Genomic DNA, 20,518 nt, shown 5'->3' with positions numbered 1-20,518 from the left:
TGCGTGCTTTGCAAATTTGCAAGTTATGGCTTACCGAAAATAAGACTAGTCTACGAATTTGCAAACTTTTAGCGGAAGCAATGCCGGGAAAGTTTTGTCTACACAAAGCTACGCTATGGTCATTGCACTCAATTAACACTTTGGTTTGTTGAAAATAAAGTAGGAATTAGTAGTAATAATAATGTGAGTTGCCAACCGTATGTCATGCTGGGCCATAAACTTAAAGTTGGAAAAACTACTTGATAGTTTTTAGTTTTGGAATCTTACTTATGTTGGAATCTTTAAATTTCACTTAGCACTTCTGTGGGAAATTTGTGGGTTTATCATACTGAGAATCTTAAGAGGTAGCAAGTACTACTTTAGACAAATATGAAGAGCATAAGTAAGTTCTTTAAGTTCAGGAAAAGCTGAAGTTGCTAGGAATAAGCGAAACTTTTTCAAAAAAAAAAAAAAATATGAGAAAGTCTACATACATGTAGTACTCTTTATTTTCTCCCTTATATACTTTGTTACCTAACTTTGAATGTATAAAAAAAATGTCTAACATTTCGTAATGCTTGCGCGATTTTTACTTAATTTCAGCAATTACATAATGCTACAACAGCGCCATGATGTAAGCAGCCAAGTGCGAAGAGAAACGCTTAGCTGCCACAAGGGAACGCAGTTGTAATTTCAGTACTTTGTTAAATTACAGAAACGCAGTTAAAAGGCAATTTTCATAATTCTACTCACAGAGACAGGCATTTAAAAGCGTAATGAGCACTTTAAAGAGCGCAAAAACACACTTTATGGGGCCACTAGCGTACCTACATACATACATACGCGTAGACTTGCATGGGGAAGTTAAAATGCGTTAAATTTGCAGCAAAGCGCTACACTTTCGAAACTTCTGAAGAGCCAAGACTCATTTCCCTGATTTAATGTGTTCAACATAATGCAATCGAGAGTTGAGTGGTGTGTGTGTGTGTGAAGAGGACGCTGGGGGTATCGGCTGTTTCCGCTATTACGATCATTAGGTTGAAAACAAATACGGGTAAGTGCTTTGACATGTCTGTGACACCTGTCAGTTTGACAGTAAAGTGGGGTTTCTGCTGTATAAGGTGTTGTGAAAGTTGGGAAGAGCTCAATATTGAATATGCTACATTATAAAGATGCTGTTACTTTTTACACTCGGCTAAATTATAGTGTTTTTTCATAGTTTTACATTCAAAATTGCCAGCATGTTTTTAAAATTGTCAGCAGGGACATAGTTCTTCCTCTTTACTGGCGTAGACAACGCTTAAACGGTTAAAGCTGTTATAGCCAATTTGGCACCAATTCCGGATACATAGAAGATAGAGTCATATGTCGAAGTGCAAGTGAAAAAAGTTCTCTGAGCGCCATTTACTTGGGAGTGGCCAGAAACGATTCTTCAACAATGGCTCAAGCAGCTCACGACTTCTGGTCTTAGACCTAGTATCCCCTGGATAGCCAAAGAACATCCGAAGCCAAAGTGAGAAAGCGAAACATCCTTCCCCAGGATTGTGTGTTGTGTTTGGAACCTGTCACCTAAAAAGTGTCCCCAATGAAAAGAGACTTAGTTATTCGCCATCATGTTATGAAACTATTTTAAACTCGATCGAGACTATTTATTCACAATTTGTAGCACTAAATTTTGTTTTAAATGCTGCTGCCTTGCTTGGTTGCTTTAAAATGCATAAATAAGTTCCACACGATAAAGCTTTCCGTGTTGCGATTTATCTCTTCCTCGAAAGTAATTAAAACTGTCATGCGCTAAAGTGTGTGGGTTTCAAGGATAATTTAGGGTTATCCTCATATAAATATAAGAAAAACCCACTGTATGTATTTTACAGATTATTAAGGAGAAACAAAGCAATATATTAAATCTACATTGTAACACAAAGTACCCGAGAATCTCTATACTCTCTCTATGGCAAATATAAGTTCGTCTGATGATTCGACAATATTTTTTAGAAATCAATAAACAGTAAATTATAAAAATATTGTTTTTACCATTTGTTCTTACTATAGTTCTTAGCGGTCAGCTGAAATAATTAAATTTAAACTCAAAAAATATTTTCGTCATATTACGAACTACCCTATTTAATGTAATGTATGCTCGCTTACCTGTGGTAATTGTCACCGTCCACGATAGCACATCTGGATGCGTGTAATTTGTATAGTATAACCAGAAATTGTACTTGGTGCCGGGCAGAGCGTGTGAGAATTGAATCTCCTCGCCAATCTCACGCGACGGTATTGTTGTGTTTGGCGCGGGATCACCGTATGGCGGACTGTAGTCAATGCGATAATAGACATTGTCCAGCCCTTGATTATTAGGTATGCTTATGGCTAAGTCGGCACAAAGTACACTCTGTAAAAGAAACAAAATGTAGCGAATTAGTATGGTTTCATATAAGTTATCAAAAGGTTTTAAGGGTACATCGAAATCGACAGGAAAAAAAAATATTAATATTTTATATTAATGATATTATAATTAATTGCTTAGTTGAGGTTGGTGTTCACATATAACGCTCACTCAATTAGCAACTGTCATTATTTTTATTTTGTATGTTTTTATGACGTTTTACTATTTATTTCAACAATTATTTTTGCCAGTTTACAGAATTGATTTTACAGTTTGATCTTTAATTATTATATAATATTTCCAAAGAAAACAAACGTGTTAAAGAGTTCTTTAATTTAGTCAATTAACTAATTGTGTAAAATTACGTACAGAGAAACATTGCCAATTGACTTAATTATAGCCTTTTTCCGCAGCCAAATTAATGTTGTACATCAAACTTATAATGGAGAAACCAGTTTTTGCCTTTCGCACTGCCGGATATTCGAATAGCGATTGATTCGTTCAGCACGTTCAGCTTGTTTGTGCGCTTCATTTTGTATATTTTCTAAATATTAAAATTCATATGCTATTTTATCAATGTACACAACCAAACTTATTGCCTGGACAACAACCGTCAGAGTTAAACACAGCCAAATTTAGAGAGTGGACAATAACCCGCGGAAATACATACCAGTTCCAACTCGATTTCAGTTCAATTAATAATTAATATAGTAAAACAAAACAACAACATATAATATATATTGCCGCTTTAATTGAGTAAAGACTGGTTAATTGACCAATTAATTTCTATGCGCAAAGGCTATTAAATACTTAAGTATAAAAGGTTTATCTCTCATTTATTCGGAGTTAATTGGGTAGTTAGGAATATGACTGGAAAATAGCGCTCAACTAAATAAGAGTCTTGCAGACACTCGCTCAATGTAGTCAATTAGTATTTAAAGAAGATTTTGACTCAATTAAACCGTCCTTTCAATTTAAATGCCATCTAAATTTCATATAATTTTCAGCAAGCCAGTTTATAAAAGTCTTTGAGATATTCCAAGATACATTAAGTCGATCTGCTACCCACTTCACAGAAAGCATATTAGAGGATCCAAACTTAAGACTCCTTAACAATACTATAAAAAGTAAATTTTAGTGAATTTATTGCAATCGAGTCGCATTTTAAACCAATTTTTCATTAAAATAAAATATAAACAAGAAGTGAATAAAATGTCCACCGAATTCATTTGCATTCTGAAGAGGCTCGGCAATGCTACGGATGTGTATAAAAGCGATAGCCAAGTGCAGCAACAACTTTTTCAATATTTTAGAACTTCTCCGTTTTTGGCATAAAGTGGAGAAGAGATAAGAGTGTGACTGCCAGCAGAGCTACTGCAGACATTAAAATTCGCAAACAATGCGAGCAAAGCGAGGAAACTGATAAAAATAATGGTTTTCAGCTTTATTTAAAAATGGAAAACTAAAAAAAATAGTTAATTTGTCTCACAAAGAGGCTTCACAAAATTTTGCTGAGCAGAAAATTGCTTATTGCAGTTGGTAGAGGCGTAACTGTTGCGTGGGGAAGTGTAGCCCCTTTTCACTTACACGAAACGCTTTTGTCGTCGCAGAATTGCATATTTGTTGCAAAGTTGCATGCTCTTAATGGGTTGCTCTTAGTCAGTCGATGCGAGATAGCTGCCTGGCAGGGAGTTCTACTTTTACAAGCATTAACTGAAGTTATAATACTATATACCACATATGTATATAGGTATACAGTTTTAAGCTTGAATGTTATATATATATATATATATACATATATATACCAAAAAATTAAAAGGCTTAAGGTTGTTATAAAGTGAATGAAAAGTAAGTGATTATTATTGAATTATTTATGGCAAGCACTGTAACATGGTCAATGGCATATTCATATAGTATGTATGCATGCATTATTGCAACCATAAAATTATTTTCTTTTATCATTGTCGTTGTGGAGGCCCAATAAACACGTATGCACGTCTTTCCAGTGTAAAGGATTTTGAATTCATATAGATACATACAAACATTTTTGGCAATGCTTGAAAATGATTTTTTCCCTTTACAATCATTCTATGGTCTATTGAAACACATAAAGGAGGATGAAGGTATTTGTATTAGGGAGGAATTAACATTGAGCTCTAAAAAATGATTTTGGGTCTTTGATTTTGATGCTTTCAAGTGCCCAGGTTATTACCTTATAAATCAATATCTTTTATGTGCTATTGTTTTTAAGATAACTATGCTAAAAAAATCTGATCTGAACAATTTTTTCAGAGATTGTATTATTAACTTAATCAGCAGTCCATGTCAAATTTCGTGAAGATATGACGTCAAATGCGAAAGTTTTCCATACAAGTCCTTCATTCCGATCGTTCGGTTTGTATGGCAGCTGTATGCTACAGTAAGCCGATCTGAACCATTTTTTCCGATATTACAATATTTCTATGAACAATAACTCATACCAAATTTCCTGAAGATATGCGTATTGTCAAATGAAGAAGTTTCCCATGCAAGCATTTGATTACGATCGTTGAGTTTGTATGCCAACTATATGCTACAGCAAACCAATCTGAACAATTTCTTCGTATATTATTACATTATTATCTTAGAAAATAGCCTGTGCCCAATTACAAGAACTTGATTCCGATTGTTCAGTTTGTATGGCAACAATATATTATAGTGGTCCGATATCGGCAGTTCCGACAAATGAGCAGCTTCTTGAAGAGAAAATGACRTTTGCAAAATTTCAAAACGATATCTTAAAAACTGAGGGACTAGTTCGTATATATACATACAGACAGACGGACATGGCTAAATCGACTCAGCCCGACATACTGATAATTTATATATATACTTTATAGGGTCTCCCACGCTTCCTACTGGGTGTTACAAACTTCGTGGCAAACTTAATATACCCTGTTCAGGGCATAAAATCTCCGTGTTAAGACTCCCTACCGAAAGTATGGGAATGAATAAACGGAAGATTTCAAGGCTTTGTTAAGAATTAAATAAAGAGATATCTACTTGTATATATAGCTTGTATAATGAATCGTGAGCACAAATATATCGTAAATCGATCTTATACCTAGAGCAACAAAACCACTTTAGACCAACATAGTATATAATCCAAGTGAAAAATTAGTAATACAACGAATAACCCAAAATATGTTTATATTTTCAACGACCTGTCCTAATGCCTCTCTGCAAAATAAAAATGCGGAAGAATATGAGAAAACGATGATGACAGGCATAAAACTCCATTTGCAAGTGGCGCAGCTTGTTTTTTTTTGGCCAGAAATAGGAAATATAAGTCTATATTGAGAGGTGGATAAATATACAGTAGATGCAAAATAATTTCAGTATACTAGCATACGTACCAATACAAATAACAAAACACACGCAGTGCAACAAATAATTGAAAAAATGTAGATCTTTATTAAATGCAAATAATAATAATTTATTTATAGAGCAGCAAGTTAATTAGAGGCGTAAATCGCCTAGGCTATCCTACTAGGGATGTAACAATCGTGCCTAAACGGGTAACTTGGATCACGCTCACTACAATATTTTTTCATTTCCAAAAAATGGTTATCGCTTAAAATAAAATAATATCAGTTATACGCCCAATTGTAGGCAACGATTAATACATTTGATTTTATACATTTGAAAAAAAAAAAAAAAATTTAACTCGTCGCCTTGCCATACCGTTAACTGCATGTCTAAAGAAGGCGTTCTCTGCGTTTTTGGTTTGTTCGGGTGGTGCCAGCACCGGTACATGCAGGAAGTGGTTTTGCTAAACATTGATTTCTGACTTTGATAACATTACACACACATCAAACAGACATGTATAAACATGCATTTGCATAACACAAAAACACAGGCCCGTATGTGTGTACAAACCCGCACTGACGCCTACGAAACCGGCTGTTGTCGGGTGAACGGTTAAATGCCATATCAAAGGGCACGAGAGCAAATAACACTCAAATGTTGAAATGTAACGGAAGCTAGCAGGACTTTTTGTGTTGCACAAATGCACATTCCTGCTGCCGAAAAATCCAAAAAGGAAATATTTGACGAAAATTGCTAACTCGGCACGACGAGTAGGTGTTGGCATTGAAAGTAATCAAAGGATTGGTGCTGGGGGCAGTTGACTAGAAAAGTGGATTCGTTAGTTTATTGGCCAAAAGAGCCATTGAGAAAACCTTAAAAGCACTCATCGCATGCTGGTGAGGGCAAATAAATTCTACTTGTTGATAGGATTGATGAAGTTACGGGGAATTTTTTTGAGGGCTGAAACAAAAAAATGATAAAGAAGTTTTTGATCGAATAAATATGTTTTTTTTTTTATTTTTATTTTTAATTTATTTTTGTGTAACGAATTTAATAAAAAAAAAGTGTAACTACTAAAATTTTAGTCTGTTTTTTAGCGAATGCTAGACATTTTTGGTATTGCCATATAGTCTAAAATCGGTTTGTAGAGAAAAAATTCAGAGTTCGAGTGCTTTGAGTACATGAGCCCCTTGTTCTCTAAAAAATGTTAAAGAGAGTCGGAGTAGTTTTCAATTTCGAGCAGCACCAAATTTACTTTTCCTACTGATAGTGGAGACAGGTGTTAAAAACTCAGACTAAAAGCACAAACTGATTTTTAACCAATTGAATTAACTGATATTGGAATATACGAATATATGGTATATTATATTGTAAATACATATGTTAGTGGGTATGTGTCTTATTTCACTTCATTGCTATCTGATACCCAAGGATTATAATTGTTTTAACAGAAACAAACATTGGTATGTAAAATACTGACAATCATACACACACACATACACGTATCTTTTTGTGTAAAATAATTCGACCCATCTGCTCAACCACAAACTCGTCGAATTTTTTTCATTACAGTCGCTGTTTTTGGCGCGCTACCTTGTTACAAGTATACATATGTAGGTATATATGTATGTAGTATGTGTGTGTTGCGTGTGTGTGTAACAGCCATGAATTCAATATGATGTAGAGCTTTATTGGTGCACCGCAAAACCAGATTGTTTTTGGATTTACAAAAGTCAATGAAAAACGCGAAAATATTGCTAATCCCATAAGAGTATGGTTGCTAAATTGTAAAACTTAACGTACACAATTTAATTTGCTTGCACTTTTTCACAAAAAAAAAGTTGAAAAAAAAAATTTGTTTTTATTATTTGTGGTGCATTTGTTTAAGTTTGATAGACATTTTTAAATTCTTTAAATATGTGAAGAGAAGGTTTTTCAGCATTGCGGGGCTTGACGGAAATAACGCAAAAAAATTCAATTGAAATTCAACATTTTAAATAAGACTCGCAGTGCACTGTGAACTTCTGACGCTTTGGCAATTCAATATAATTCTTATTTAAAACCCTTGGAAAATGCCAACTGATTTTTCTATCAGACAATCGAATTCGCTTGCTTGGATGGCTTTAAAATCGCACACTCTGAATTTTTTTGAGAGTTTTTTCGTGGAATCAGTTTTCGGAGACTTTATTTCTATGAGGGATGCCTGAGTAAGGGGTATACTTCGTGAAGAGAATCCATGCGGCTTTGTATGTAATGTAACTCGTTCAGTGGAATCATACATGAAGAACTCTGGCCGCTTGAAATCTCTATCAATTTTAGTTTCTGACCTTCAACCAGGTGATTTGTTCTTAAAGCCAAGAGAACAGCCATTAAAGTAGTTTTACTGTTCCGAAGTGCATTTTCCTTCAAGAAATTTTCACTCTAAGAGAAGCGCAACTATACGGGTACGGAACTCACTGATCGTGCGCTTAAAATTTAATAGTTCCATATTGTTTAGCTTCACATTCGATTTCATTGAGGTAATTCCTAATAAAATTCATATAAACCATAGCGGAGGTAATGGAGAATGAAGTACTGATGAACATGGAATAATCATTACTACCAAATTAGCATATTAGTGGAAAGGAATTAGCCTGCAGTTACTCAATCACAAAATAGTCCTGATCAGGAGAAAACCACAGAAGATTGCTCACCAAGATATATCTTTCTATTGGACTTCTTCAGCTTTTCAGGTAAATTGAATGGCTTCGAAATTACTCTACATACACATTTGCATAGGGATGCTTCATCAATTCATAGGACTTGAGCAACTATCTAACATAACCTAACCTAGAAATAAGCCTTCAATGACGGTCAAACGAACGTTAAACATATACCTCTTCAACTGATGAAAATATCAAAAAAAAAAAAGAAGATGGTGCTTAGTAATCCTTAGGAAATTGTTAGAGAGATGGCAAGAGTACTCGACATCTCTCGCGAGTCTGTTCGAATGATTTTGGTGGATATTTTGGATATGAAAGGCATTATTGTTCGACTCGTCCCGATAAAGCTGATTTTTTTTCAAAAAGGGTATCAATTGTGACCGAATATAAAGCTACAAGCCGAAGGTCCTGGCAGCCAGTGCTTTTTTTCGTGGAAAAGTAATTGTATTATTTTTTCACGTTTTTATAAATAAATAAATAAATAAAGCCACAAGCGCAATGAATTTGGCTCCGAGTACTTTTTCCCTCTTCCCCAAACTAAAATTGCCGCTCCTGGAACCCGTCTCTAGTCGATCGAGGAGATCAAACACAATTCGCTGAAGGAGTGGAAAGCCATGCCAAAAAGTGTTTCGAGGGTTTGGACAAATCGTTGACATAAGAAGGCGACAAAATAAGTATTGATAAATAATTAAATATTTTGCTTTTTATTTACAATTTCCGGGTACTTTTTTGTCCCAATGTATGAAATGTAGATAAATGAACGACGAGTTTACTTGAAGTTTTATGTATCCAATGGCATAATGGCTACGGAATCGTTGAAAACGTTACATAAATGTTTTGGCGTGTCTTTTTTAGCTCGAAGCGGAGGTCTTGGCCACTACCTTGCAAGCTATCCATCTTCAATCCTCTTTGTTAATAAAGATAACATCGGAAAAGTTAAAGAGACAGTGATAGAAAACAGTCGTGTGAACTATCTAAAGATAGCAACTCTTATGGATCGACTAAGTTAATGTCTTGAGTAAAGAAAGGTGTAAATGCTACCAAAATACCAGAACCTTTGCAAAAAAAACGACGTTGAGTAGAAGTCGCTAAAGATATAATAGACAACCTAGCTGAGGACTTTATATTCATTAAACTCCGCACTGCAGATGACCGGACGGGGGTTTATACACACAATACCGAAACTGTACAACAATCCAACAAATGGCGTACCAAAAATGATCCGAAATAGAAAACACCATAATTAGTCATTGGCACTGGAGCGAGGAATCCCAGCCGAGACTAACAAAAAGTGCATGCAAAATTGGACTAAGCTCTGGTTCGGGAGTCTATTGTAAGGGCGATAATAAAAACTTTGATTGAAATACGTGAAAATGTAGTTTTTTTGTCAGTCAGCTTTCAAGCATAGCACTATATACGATAAAGCATTTTCAATATAGTAGTTTTTATATTTTTCTATAAACAGGAATTTATAAGCGAGAAACTCTAAGATTTTATAGGATTTATTATCTTCTACGTCAATTAAAAATACAAATAGCAATTAATCAATTTCATAGTTTTCTATTAGGCAAATTAAGTGGAACTACGAAGCGTGATTTAATAATATTTTTCCATGAATTAAATTAGCAGACAACGGACAATGTGAGCGTGAAATATCAAGTACCTGGATAGTACTCACACTTCGCTACATAAATAATTGATTTAGAAAATTAAATTTTATAATGAACAATTTGCAAATCTGAGCAAAACCGTTTTAGTCAGCAATTATGATTCTTAACACGCTCAAGAAAATTCAAATAAAAGCGAAATTGCAAACAAATTGAAATAAAAAAAGCACAACACACTCAACCAAAAGTGGAAAAAAGTAAAACACTGAAGCAGCAGGTAAAAACCAAGCGACTGCGCAATTGAGTGACGGCGGGGAGCCGGCCGACACCATTACTTATTATTTTCAGTAAGGCACTGAAGCGTGTTGAGCACAAATCAGTCAGTGGGGAAGGTGCGCCTGCGCATGATGAGTCTGAGTCTATCAAATTCATTGCAAGGTGGCGACGAGAGGGTCGCGGTGTTAGTGGAAATGAAAGGCAAACCGCACTTTAAAATCAGCAAAACTGGAGATAATAGACAGGTTGCCGCTGCCAACGCTAACAATGCGTTGCTATAAACGTTATTACCACAAATTTATATGAATGACTACATACAAACGCGCTTAAGCGATTATAAGTTTTTATATTTCAGCGCATATTTCACCTTTTATTGCGGCAGAGGTAAGAGTAGTTTGAAATCGAAAACTTGCTTTGCTCATTGTAGGCGATTTTAATTGCAAATTGCTGATCGTTGATCGTAGGTTTGATGTGTGGCCGCTTAGCGGACTGGTTGAAACCAAAGGTGGTCTAGCGAACACACACACACACACACACAACACCAACAACTTGTTTACGGTGTATATCATTGAAACATCAACAAATTGGCTACCAGTATAAAGAGCCAGCGAACTAATGTTGCGCTAAATACATTTTAATGTTTTTTTATACCCTCAACAGGGTATATTAACCCTGGGTGCGCATCGCTATTTTGCTGTTGTTTGCGAAACACTAGAGATTAGATGAGTCGAATAACAAAGCACGTTTAGGGTTAAGTTTGTCATAAAGTCTGTGATGCCTAGAAGGAAACATCGCATACCTTGAGCGATGACGAGCTGAGTAGATTTAGCCTGTATATACGCCAATTAGTCCCTCAGTTTTGGAGATATTGATCTGAAATTTTGTACACGTTATTCTTTTCCCAATACATTGCTAATTTGTCGGAGCTGCAGATATCGGATCACTGTGGGATGTAACTGTCATGTAAACTGATCGTTCAAAATCAAGCCCTATATGAAAAACGTTTTCATTTTTATATCTTCACAATTGTACAGATAATTTTTCAAGATAATAATTTCTGAATGTATTGTTTACATCGGACCACTGTAGCATATAGCTGTCATATAAATTGAGCGATGAAAATCAAACTGTTGTATGAAAAACTTTTTCATTTGACGAGATGTCTTCATGAAATTTGTAAGAGATAATTTTCTAGGAAATCGATATAACTTATTAATTAGATCGGACCACTATATCATATAGCTGTCATATAAATTGAGCGATGAAAATCAAACTGTTGTATGAAAAACTTTTTCATTTCATAAGATATCTTCACGAAATTTGGCGCAGATCATGATCCAAGGCAACGCTACAATCTCTGATAATATTGTTAAAATCGGACCAGTATGGCATATGGCTGCCATACAAACTGATCTGTCGAAACCAAAGTTATATGTTTTCCTTACTAAACAAATGCCTGTTTCTATATCCTAAAAAGAACCTGTGAAGGGTATTAAATGTGCTATGACTGGGCCAATGCTAAAGCAAAGTAACACAATTTACTGCATTCATAAGTGTTGCTGCTTTGTAGATATTTATGTATGTACGTATAAATAACTTTTTCAAAATATTTGTGAGTTCATATGCATTTTCAAAAGCTTTGTGGCGCTAAAATACATTAGTTTATATACTTTTAATACTCATTTATATTAATATACACACATACCCACCTAAGCATGTATGTGTACCACGAAAGTAGTCATTTCGCAAACAATTCATTTCTATTTTTCATTCCTTCATATCCGTGAGCATTATTAACCGTTTGTTGGCCAGCATTTAAGTCCCTTTCAAATTTTGCTTTGTTGCCACACTTTATATAAAAGATTTAATTATACCGCACAAGTCGCAGCTTAGTGCCATTGTAAGCAATTGTGTAACATGTTTACACGTGCAGCTTTAATTTTCGGTTATGAAAGTGTTTATAATTTTTTCTTCTATACTTAATGCTAATGTGCAATTAAATATATATTTTATATAGATGTAAGTATGTATCGCTCACGATTTCTATGAATTCATTATGCGTGCTTGCATGTTGCTCCACATTTTGCGAACAATAAATTTTTGAGACTTGACATTGCACGAAATATACACACATATATATACATAGAAATACGTAAATGCATACACAAGCACACACATTTATATGTACATACACAAAAGTCGCAAACTTGTATCATATTAACGGCTGAAAATGTAACGCGCGTGTTGACGCATTAGCTCTAATATTTTTAGCCAACATTTAAAATATGCTCTATTAGCAAAATAACTGTATGGCAATATTTTAACGCGTTGAAACGGGTTTTTGCAAAAGTTGCTATTTTGTTCCGCAATTTTAGTATTTTCGACACTAATTTTCGTAATTGCTTTTTATTATCTTCTAACTGCACACTCCACACTAGCTTCAACATTCTATAAAGTTTTAATGGAATTTGTTGTTGTTGCCAGAGTTACTTGAGAGATAGCATAGTTTATCGTCATTAAAAATGAAGTCGAGTTAACTGATTTATTAACTAGCTAACTAAGCCTGAAGAATGCCGTAGTTGCGCGAATTCATAAAGTGGTGAAAGAGAAAGAGAGAGAGCTAGGTAAAAACTTTGAATCGGTCGAATCAGTTATATGCTATATTGCCTCAGGCAATATAATGAATGAATAATTTCTTCGGAGATTTAATCACAGCCTTAGGTAATCCATGCCAAACTTCGTGAAGATATCTTTCCATTCAAACACTTTCTTCCAATTTTCATTTGTATGATAACCATTTGGTATAGTCGTCCAACAAATTTGCAGCTTCTTGGTGAGAAAAGGACGGGACTACAATTTCAGATCAATATCTCACATATATACGGACAGGCGGTCGGACAGACAGACGGACATGGCTAAATCGTCTTAACATGTCACACTGATCATTATATAAAGCTTTGATCCAAGTAGAGATACTTTTTTCAATAGCCTTTTTTTTGATAGATCACGCGTGAATCGTGCCAAGCTGTCATGTTAATTTTGTTCAGATTTGTTTGGTATTTCATCAAGGAAAGACTTACGCCTGAACAACGTTTACAAATCGATCAACTTTATGACCAAAAATATTCTGTTAAGACTGTGTTTCTCGCGCTTCGCTCAACTTATTGTAAAAATAAACGGCCTACCATCTTGAGATCCAGCATTCAATACTGGATAATATTCGACCGAATAGACCACGTCCAGCACACAGTGAAGAAAATATAGCAACCGTAGCTAAGAGCGTACACGAAGACCGTGGAGAGTCGATTCGGCATCGTTCGCAACAACTCGGACTGACGTATGGAACGACTTGGCGCATTTTACGTCCAAATCCAATATAAGATCGTACAAAACATAACTTTTGCAAGAACTGAAGCCACTCGATTTCCCAAGCGACATCGCTTCGCGTTATGGGTTCTTGAAAAGTTCCAAGAAGATACGAGGTTTCCGAGCCAAATTTTGTTCAGCGATAAGGTCCATTTCTGGCTCAGTGGGTATGTAATCCTGAAGAGATTAAAGAGCTGTCATTTCATCTCGAAAAAACAAGGGTTTGTTGTGTTTTGTGGGCCAGTGGAATCATTGGTCCATATTTCTTCGATCAATGGTGACTGTTATCGCGTCGTGATAACCGACTATTTGATACCTGAGACTGAAGCTCGTGATCTCGGCGACATTTGGTTTCAACAAGACGGCGCCACTTTTTATACATCGCATCAAACAATTGATTTATTGAGAGAGCACTTAGGTGAACAGATAATTTCACGTTTCCGGCCGGTCGACTGGCCACCAAGATCGTATGATATCACACCGTTACACTTTTTTCTGTTGGGATATGTAAAGTCTAAAATCTATGCGGACAATCCCGCTTCGATTGAGGCTTTGGATATATCAAGCGTATCATTCGGAGTTACCAGTCGAAATACTCCAAAGAGTCATGGAAAATTGAACTTAACGGATGGATATTTGCGAGAGATAATCTTCAACAAATAAGTTCCAAAGTATGTTTTTTCGAATGATAATAAACATATCTCATTAAATTTAAAGTTGCTGTGTTTTCTTTTTTAAGTATGAAATCTCGAAAGGAATCACTGTACTTTATAGAGTCTCTGACGTTCGAAGATGCTTGCTCCTTTAAGAAGTTCTTGATTTATTTCTAAAATAAATTCTTTCTAAAAAACAATTGTGGTGCGCACATATTTCGCTTTGACTGTCAAGTGTTTGCTAGTTAAAACGATTTGGATGACATTGTGTTAATCGGGCAAATAGCTCCAGATCAAAATTACGTTTTAACAGAATTGTAAAAAGCTCAAAGCCTTTCATTGATATGTGGAGTTGTTTGATTCATGGCTAGAAACTTTTGACTCCTCAAGTGGGATCTGCGTCTCATCTCCGCAACCTGGCTTTGTTTTATGAAAACTATATGAAGATGACAATTCGCATTAAAAGCATTAAAGAAGCCTCAAGAATAAACTCAACTATACCTGCCCCCTTTTCGAGCATTTCTTGAATTGTTTACCACTCACTTGGTCATTAACATTGTTTGTGCTCGCACAATGCTTAACTGATCAAGACCCCGTAGGCGCTTTTTGCCATTTTCCGTTTTTTTGTTCGCAGTTTTATTTTAGTGTTATCTCGTCTTTAACTGCGCATATAAGGTGTTTTCTTCCTGTCTTAATACTTGACTCATTTTTTGTGATTTTGTTTGGCGCGCTGCATACCGGCCACCCCACCAATAGTGGTTGAGTAGTTAGTCCCGCATTCAGACAGCCAGTCATACTCGTACAAGTATGTAAATAAAGAGTTATGCACATTTGTCACTCAGCTATTCATTGAAGCTGTCATTCGGCGTCTCACCTTCCCCACCTCACAAACTTCGTAAGTAATCGGACGACTATCTATCTTCGCGTGTGTGTGTGTGTAAGTTTGGTGACAGTCGTTCATTCATTCAAAGAGTTCAACGGCGCCTTGAGAAGGCTGCCGTTCAGCGCACCGCGCACTTCTCCCCTTGCATGCATGCGCGCATATGGGTGTAAATATTAAAAATGGCAAAATAAACCATAACTACAACTACAACTGCAACTACAAAAGAAGCGCAACAGGTTCTTTTCTTTTATTTTGCTTTTCTTTGCTTCCTACACTTTGCATTTCGCCTGCGGTTTTGGTTTTGTCTTTTTGGCCGAAGCGCACTTAGCGTTCGTGTGCTTGGCTTTTACAATTGTCTTTGTGTTTGTTGGTGTTGCTGTTTTAAATTTTCTTTAATTTTAATGTTTTTTTATAAACATGTTTTCTTTGTTATTTCCCCACTTTTTCAGTGTCATTATAATTCTTGTCGCATATTTAAATGCCAGCTATTCATAAACATGAAGCACACGTTGCACGCGTTGTTGCATGCTAACACGGCTCGGCGACCATGTTTTCGTTAGTTTGTTCTGGCACGCGTTGTTCGACACTCATATCCCCAATGTGGCAGCACTGTGTGGTAATGTGTGCATGGCCGCGGCGCTTGGGCCGGAGGAGGTCTTCGTTCGTTTTTTGCCTTCAACTTGACTTTTAAATTTATCTTTGTTGCGTGTTTTGCACTTTGTACTTTTTGTGTTTTTTGTTTTCATTTGGTCTTAAGTGGATTTTGTTTAAACAAAGCGCAGAAGAAAATGTCATGTGTAAATGTCTGAACAGTGTGTTTGTTGTCTGTTGTTCTGGCGAAATGTTTTCCACTTTAGAAATGCTTTAAGTATGAAACAATTAATATGAATTGTAGAGAGAAAAAAGCGCACTGAGGTCAATTTTTAATATATTTTTGAAGTACACTTCGTTGAGTTTTTCTTATCAGTAAAATAATTTTTAGAAAATAAAATTTCAATACACACTCGAGATCAAATCAAATCGGCAAGAACTGAAGCCACTTGCCCACCAGAATCGTAGTATGTTCGTGAATTGGGCTGAGAAACAACTTGAAAGTGATGTCGCTACCGCTCAATGATAACCGAATTGGATTATATGGATTTGGACAATATCGGTTCCAACAGAGCGGCGTCACAAGCTACACAGCGAATGCCACAGTCGATTTATTGAAAACCAAGTTTGGTGAACGTGTTATCTTACAAAATGGCGATGGCGATGGACGATTTTACGCCTTTAGCCTATTTACTGTGGGGCTACGGCAACCCTATGGTCTATGCCAACAAGCCAGCGATGATATTGAACGTGAGATTGGAGCAGTATGGAGCGATTTATGCTTGAAAAACGTCGAAAATTTGGCGTCTGGACTTTTGCAAGCGTGCCCTTGGCGGCCATACAAAGGACATCGAGTTCCATCCATTCCATTTATTACAAGTACTTTCACAGGAAAAAATTATTTTATTGATATCAAAGACCGTTTTTGTTTTATTGAAAAAACAAAAAAAAAAAAATTGTAGCCTTGGCCCCTTTCGATTACCATTTCTTTTCATCGAGGGGACACGCATTGTTTGAGCAGCACTTAGATTCCTACGCAGAATTCGAAAAGTTTGTGTCTGATTGGTTTGCTTTCAAAGACGAACATTTATTGGCATGGTATACACAAAATGCAAGAAAGGTGGTTAAAACATGTGTAAAGCAATTGTCAATAACTTGAATGCATAAATATTTTTAATTATCCTATTCAAAATTAGTGTTTAACTCAATTCACCGTTGCACCTGTTATTTAAAGAAATAAAATATTTCAGATTGAATCTAAGCATATTTCATATTTAAAAATTTTAAAGCTTAAGCACGCATATACATATCTACAGCTATAGACATATCCTACTAAAGAGTGATTTTAAGCATTACCTTATATGTTTATACATACGAAGTTATATCTAAATGACAGTAGTTCATCCACATTAACTTACGAGCTATATAAAAAGTTCACAACTTCATCAACACATTCACATTTACTTATTTGTGTGTCGACGCATTCGTGTCTGGCGCCTGATGCGATAATTTTACATTGTAAAAATGTTTGCTCAAGGCACTAGGTGAGAACGGAAACCTGTCAATTGCTTGACATGCACAAGCGCCTGAGGATATGCTTAGACAATTGTGGGCATTCGTAAGGGGCTAGTAAGAAATGCATTGAATTACATGCCTGTATGCACATAATATATATTTAATATAACGTATAATATTCATATTCCAAATAAATTGGAGTAACATTATTTAAAACCCGACATACTGAGCATGATCTTGCTGAGTGCACCAACTAATTTTGTACCACTTTTCAGAGATTAAACATTTCTTTTTTTTGAAGTTGGAATGAGCTTTTCATGAATAAAGATTTATCACTGCTTTCATAAATTTGAGAAAAAATATTTTAGAGAAAGAAATATTATATAAAGGATATTAATAAAGTTATATCGATAATTATATAAAAAATATCAGACCTTAAAATCTAATTTAAGCGATGGGGAAATAAAGGGTCCCAGAACAAAAATGTTCACGATATGTGTGAGAGAAGTTTTTAACACGAGATATTGCTTAAGAACGAACGATGACCCAACAAAGAATAAGGATAGAGTTGACATCACATATTATTCATGATTCAAGGTATCTTAAGAGAATTTCTATCTCTTTGATCAAAATCAGTTTTGTAACCTTCGAGAACTGACTTCATTTTCGATAAGACCGTATCGACGTGACGTAAAAACTCTCTGTAGGGAACTTTGAAGACTGCATTACTAAGCTTGTGTGTCTTTTTTAATAGTACATTTGTATATTCAATTATATGACATGTATATGTATATAAGTACTCGTGTATGATTTTGATGTCACATATGTATGTATGTCCTGAGTAACTGTACGCAACAGAAATATGTACGAACAAGCAACAATTTATATGCAGTTTGTTGGCTCAAACCAGTAGTAGTTGGAGTGGAATAACGCAATGTGGGTGCTTGGTTGTAAATATGTTTATGATGACTTGTATGAATATACCGTTAGGTATCAACTGCATGGAAATAATCATACGTATGACAATCTGCGAACATGAAATGCAAACTCAGATTATCGGATGAATGAATAGTGAAGACAGAACATTTCATGTACTAAAGTAACTGCTTGCAATAAATGCATGAAAGCACTTGGTCTAGGTGGTAGTAGGCTAAAGGTTAATTCACACTGAAGAATGAAAACATTAACATATAGCATGTCGCCGTAGTGAAGTATGAACCGATTTGAAGATTTTTTGATTTTTCGGTGTAATACACAGATTTTTTCAGACAAAAAATGTCGCCAGCTGTTGAAATTTTTGAGTGAAAATAATTAATTAGTTCACGGGGGACTTTAATGTGGTTATCACATTGTGGCGGAATAAGTGAACTTGCAATTAAAATAGATTTTAACGGTAGAGTTGCCACCTCTTTGAAATTTTTAAGTAAAAAAATTAATGTTTAACGAAACACTTCAATATGGATATCAAATTTAGGAGAAATTAGTGAGCTTACAATCGAAAATAGGTCTTATAGGCAAAATTGCCAACTGTTTGAAAAAGTTAATGTGTTCACGAAACATTTCAAAATGGATATAAATTGTGGAGGAATACGTGAGCTAGCAATTGAAAATTTTTGTATATGCACAGTTGCCACCTGTTTTATATGTTCAAGTAAAAATAAAAATGAGGAATACGCGAGCGGCAGGGTTGTCACGTGTTTGATGTTTTTAAGTCAAAATAATTACATATTCACGATATGCTTCATTATGATATCAAATTCTGGAGGGAGAGTTGCCACCTGTTTGCAATTTGTAAGTCAAAAAAGTTAATGTGTTAACGAAACACTTCAATATGAATATCAAGGAGGAATACGAGAGTTTGTAATTGAAAATATGTATTAGCGGTAGGGTTGCTACTGTTTAAGTTTTGCAAATCAACAAAATTGACAAAATAAAATAAGTTTTAGATACATACATACATACATACATATATATTAATCTTTAGCCTTAAGAATACTTAGAATTAAGCTACAGCTTAGCAAGGTTGCCACCTATAAAAAATTGATAAAAATTAAGAATATATTATATACAATTTCTGTCCGTTGTTATATATCTCACAGTATCGCACTGTTCTCAGCCTCATATCCGAGTCTTGTTATATATAAAAAAAGCAATTTGAGTGGCAGTAGTCAAGTGAAAAGGTCACTTCGTGTTGCATATGGACAGGCATACGATAATGAAATAGTTAACTTGGGTAATTCATTAAATTGTTATACTTGTTATACTATGTTATCTTATTGAATCAGTATTGATTACTCAAGTAATTGCAACTTCACTCAGTACGCAGCTATTTAACGATATTTGTTTACAACAAACGCACACAAATACCTGAGAGTTATTTTGTATACAAGCCCTGCATTTGCGAACTTTCAACGAGCATATTTACGAAGTATACATAGAAAGCAATAACAACAAATTCTATTCAATTCAATTTTGCTATTGAACTTACCGTTCGGTCGCTTATTGCTACGAAATTCTTATGCAACAACACAAATTACATGTCTATGTTTGTTTTAACGTACATGAACATGCCTTTGAAAGGAGCGCTGCTTCGGACACAGCTATTAAATTTCAGGTAATTTGCGCTCATGAATTATGCAGGAAGTTGGCGACGAGAGACGAGCTAACTGCTGACATAGCGGTAGTTTTGAAGTTTAAATTAGTTGTGCTTTGTTTATTTGAAAAGTATGTAGGCTTTAAGACGCGGACACCTTAACTGTGGCTGCCAGGTAAATATTGGCGTAAACTTTTGCTTAATTGCTGCAAGGCGGGCGATTAGGCGAGTCGTCGCTCGGTAGGGACGAATTAAGTTATTTAAGTCGGCGCGGAAAGTTTACGGTATATGCAAAATAGTTGTAGGTCGAGGGAACTGTTGATTTGATGTTGGTAATTGAATATTTGTAAGCTGCATATGTAGATATTAAAAGATTTGAATTTCAATGAAGGCGCTGCCATTAAAGTGTGTGTGAGAGGGTTGAATGGAGTTATCGGTTTAGCTTAGAGGATTAAGGATTAAGTTTTACTTAATTCTAATTTATAAAATATTTAAAATAAATTTTTTGAAATTTTTGTAGGGGGTCTCTGCGGGGATTTCTGCGACGAAACGTGCTCTTTTTCGCTTATTTTTAGTTTTCTATATTTAATTTTTTTAATTACTTTTTTTTTGTAAT

The 20,518-nt window shown here is 35.2% G+C and overlaps 1 protein-coding gene across 3 annotated transcripts in view; it reads right to left on the bottom strand.

Annotated features, from left to right (window-relative positions):
- Positions 1-20,518, bottom strand: part of LOC108975866 (tyrosine-protein phosphatase 10D-like) — a 142,197-nt gene that overhangs the window by 13,374 nt on the left and 108,305 nt on the right. For all 3 annotated transcript variants that reach the window (XM_018944656.1, XM_018944654.1, XM_018944655.1), the window contains exon 2: positions 2,128-2,374. In XM_018944656.1, coding sequence (XP_018800201.1) covers positions 2,128-2,374 — 247 coding nt within the window. The remainder of the gene's footprint in view (positions 1-2,127; positions 2,375-20,518) is intronic.

Source organism: Bactrocera latifrons, unplaced genomic scaffold (assembly GCF_001853355.1).
Source record: "Bactrocera latifrons isolate USDA-ARS-PBARC rearing strain unplaced genomic scaffold, ASM185335v1 scaffold_7, whole genome shotgun sequence".
NCBI classification, from domain to species: Eukaryota; Metazoa; Arthropoda; class Insecta; order Diptera; family Tephritidae; genus Bactrocera; species Bactrocera latifrons.
Note: the sequence above shows the minus strand (reverse complement) of the source record. Positions and strands in the feature narration are given on the sequence as shown.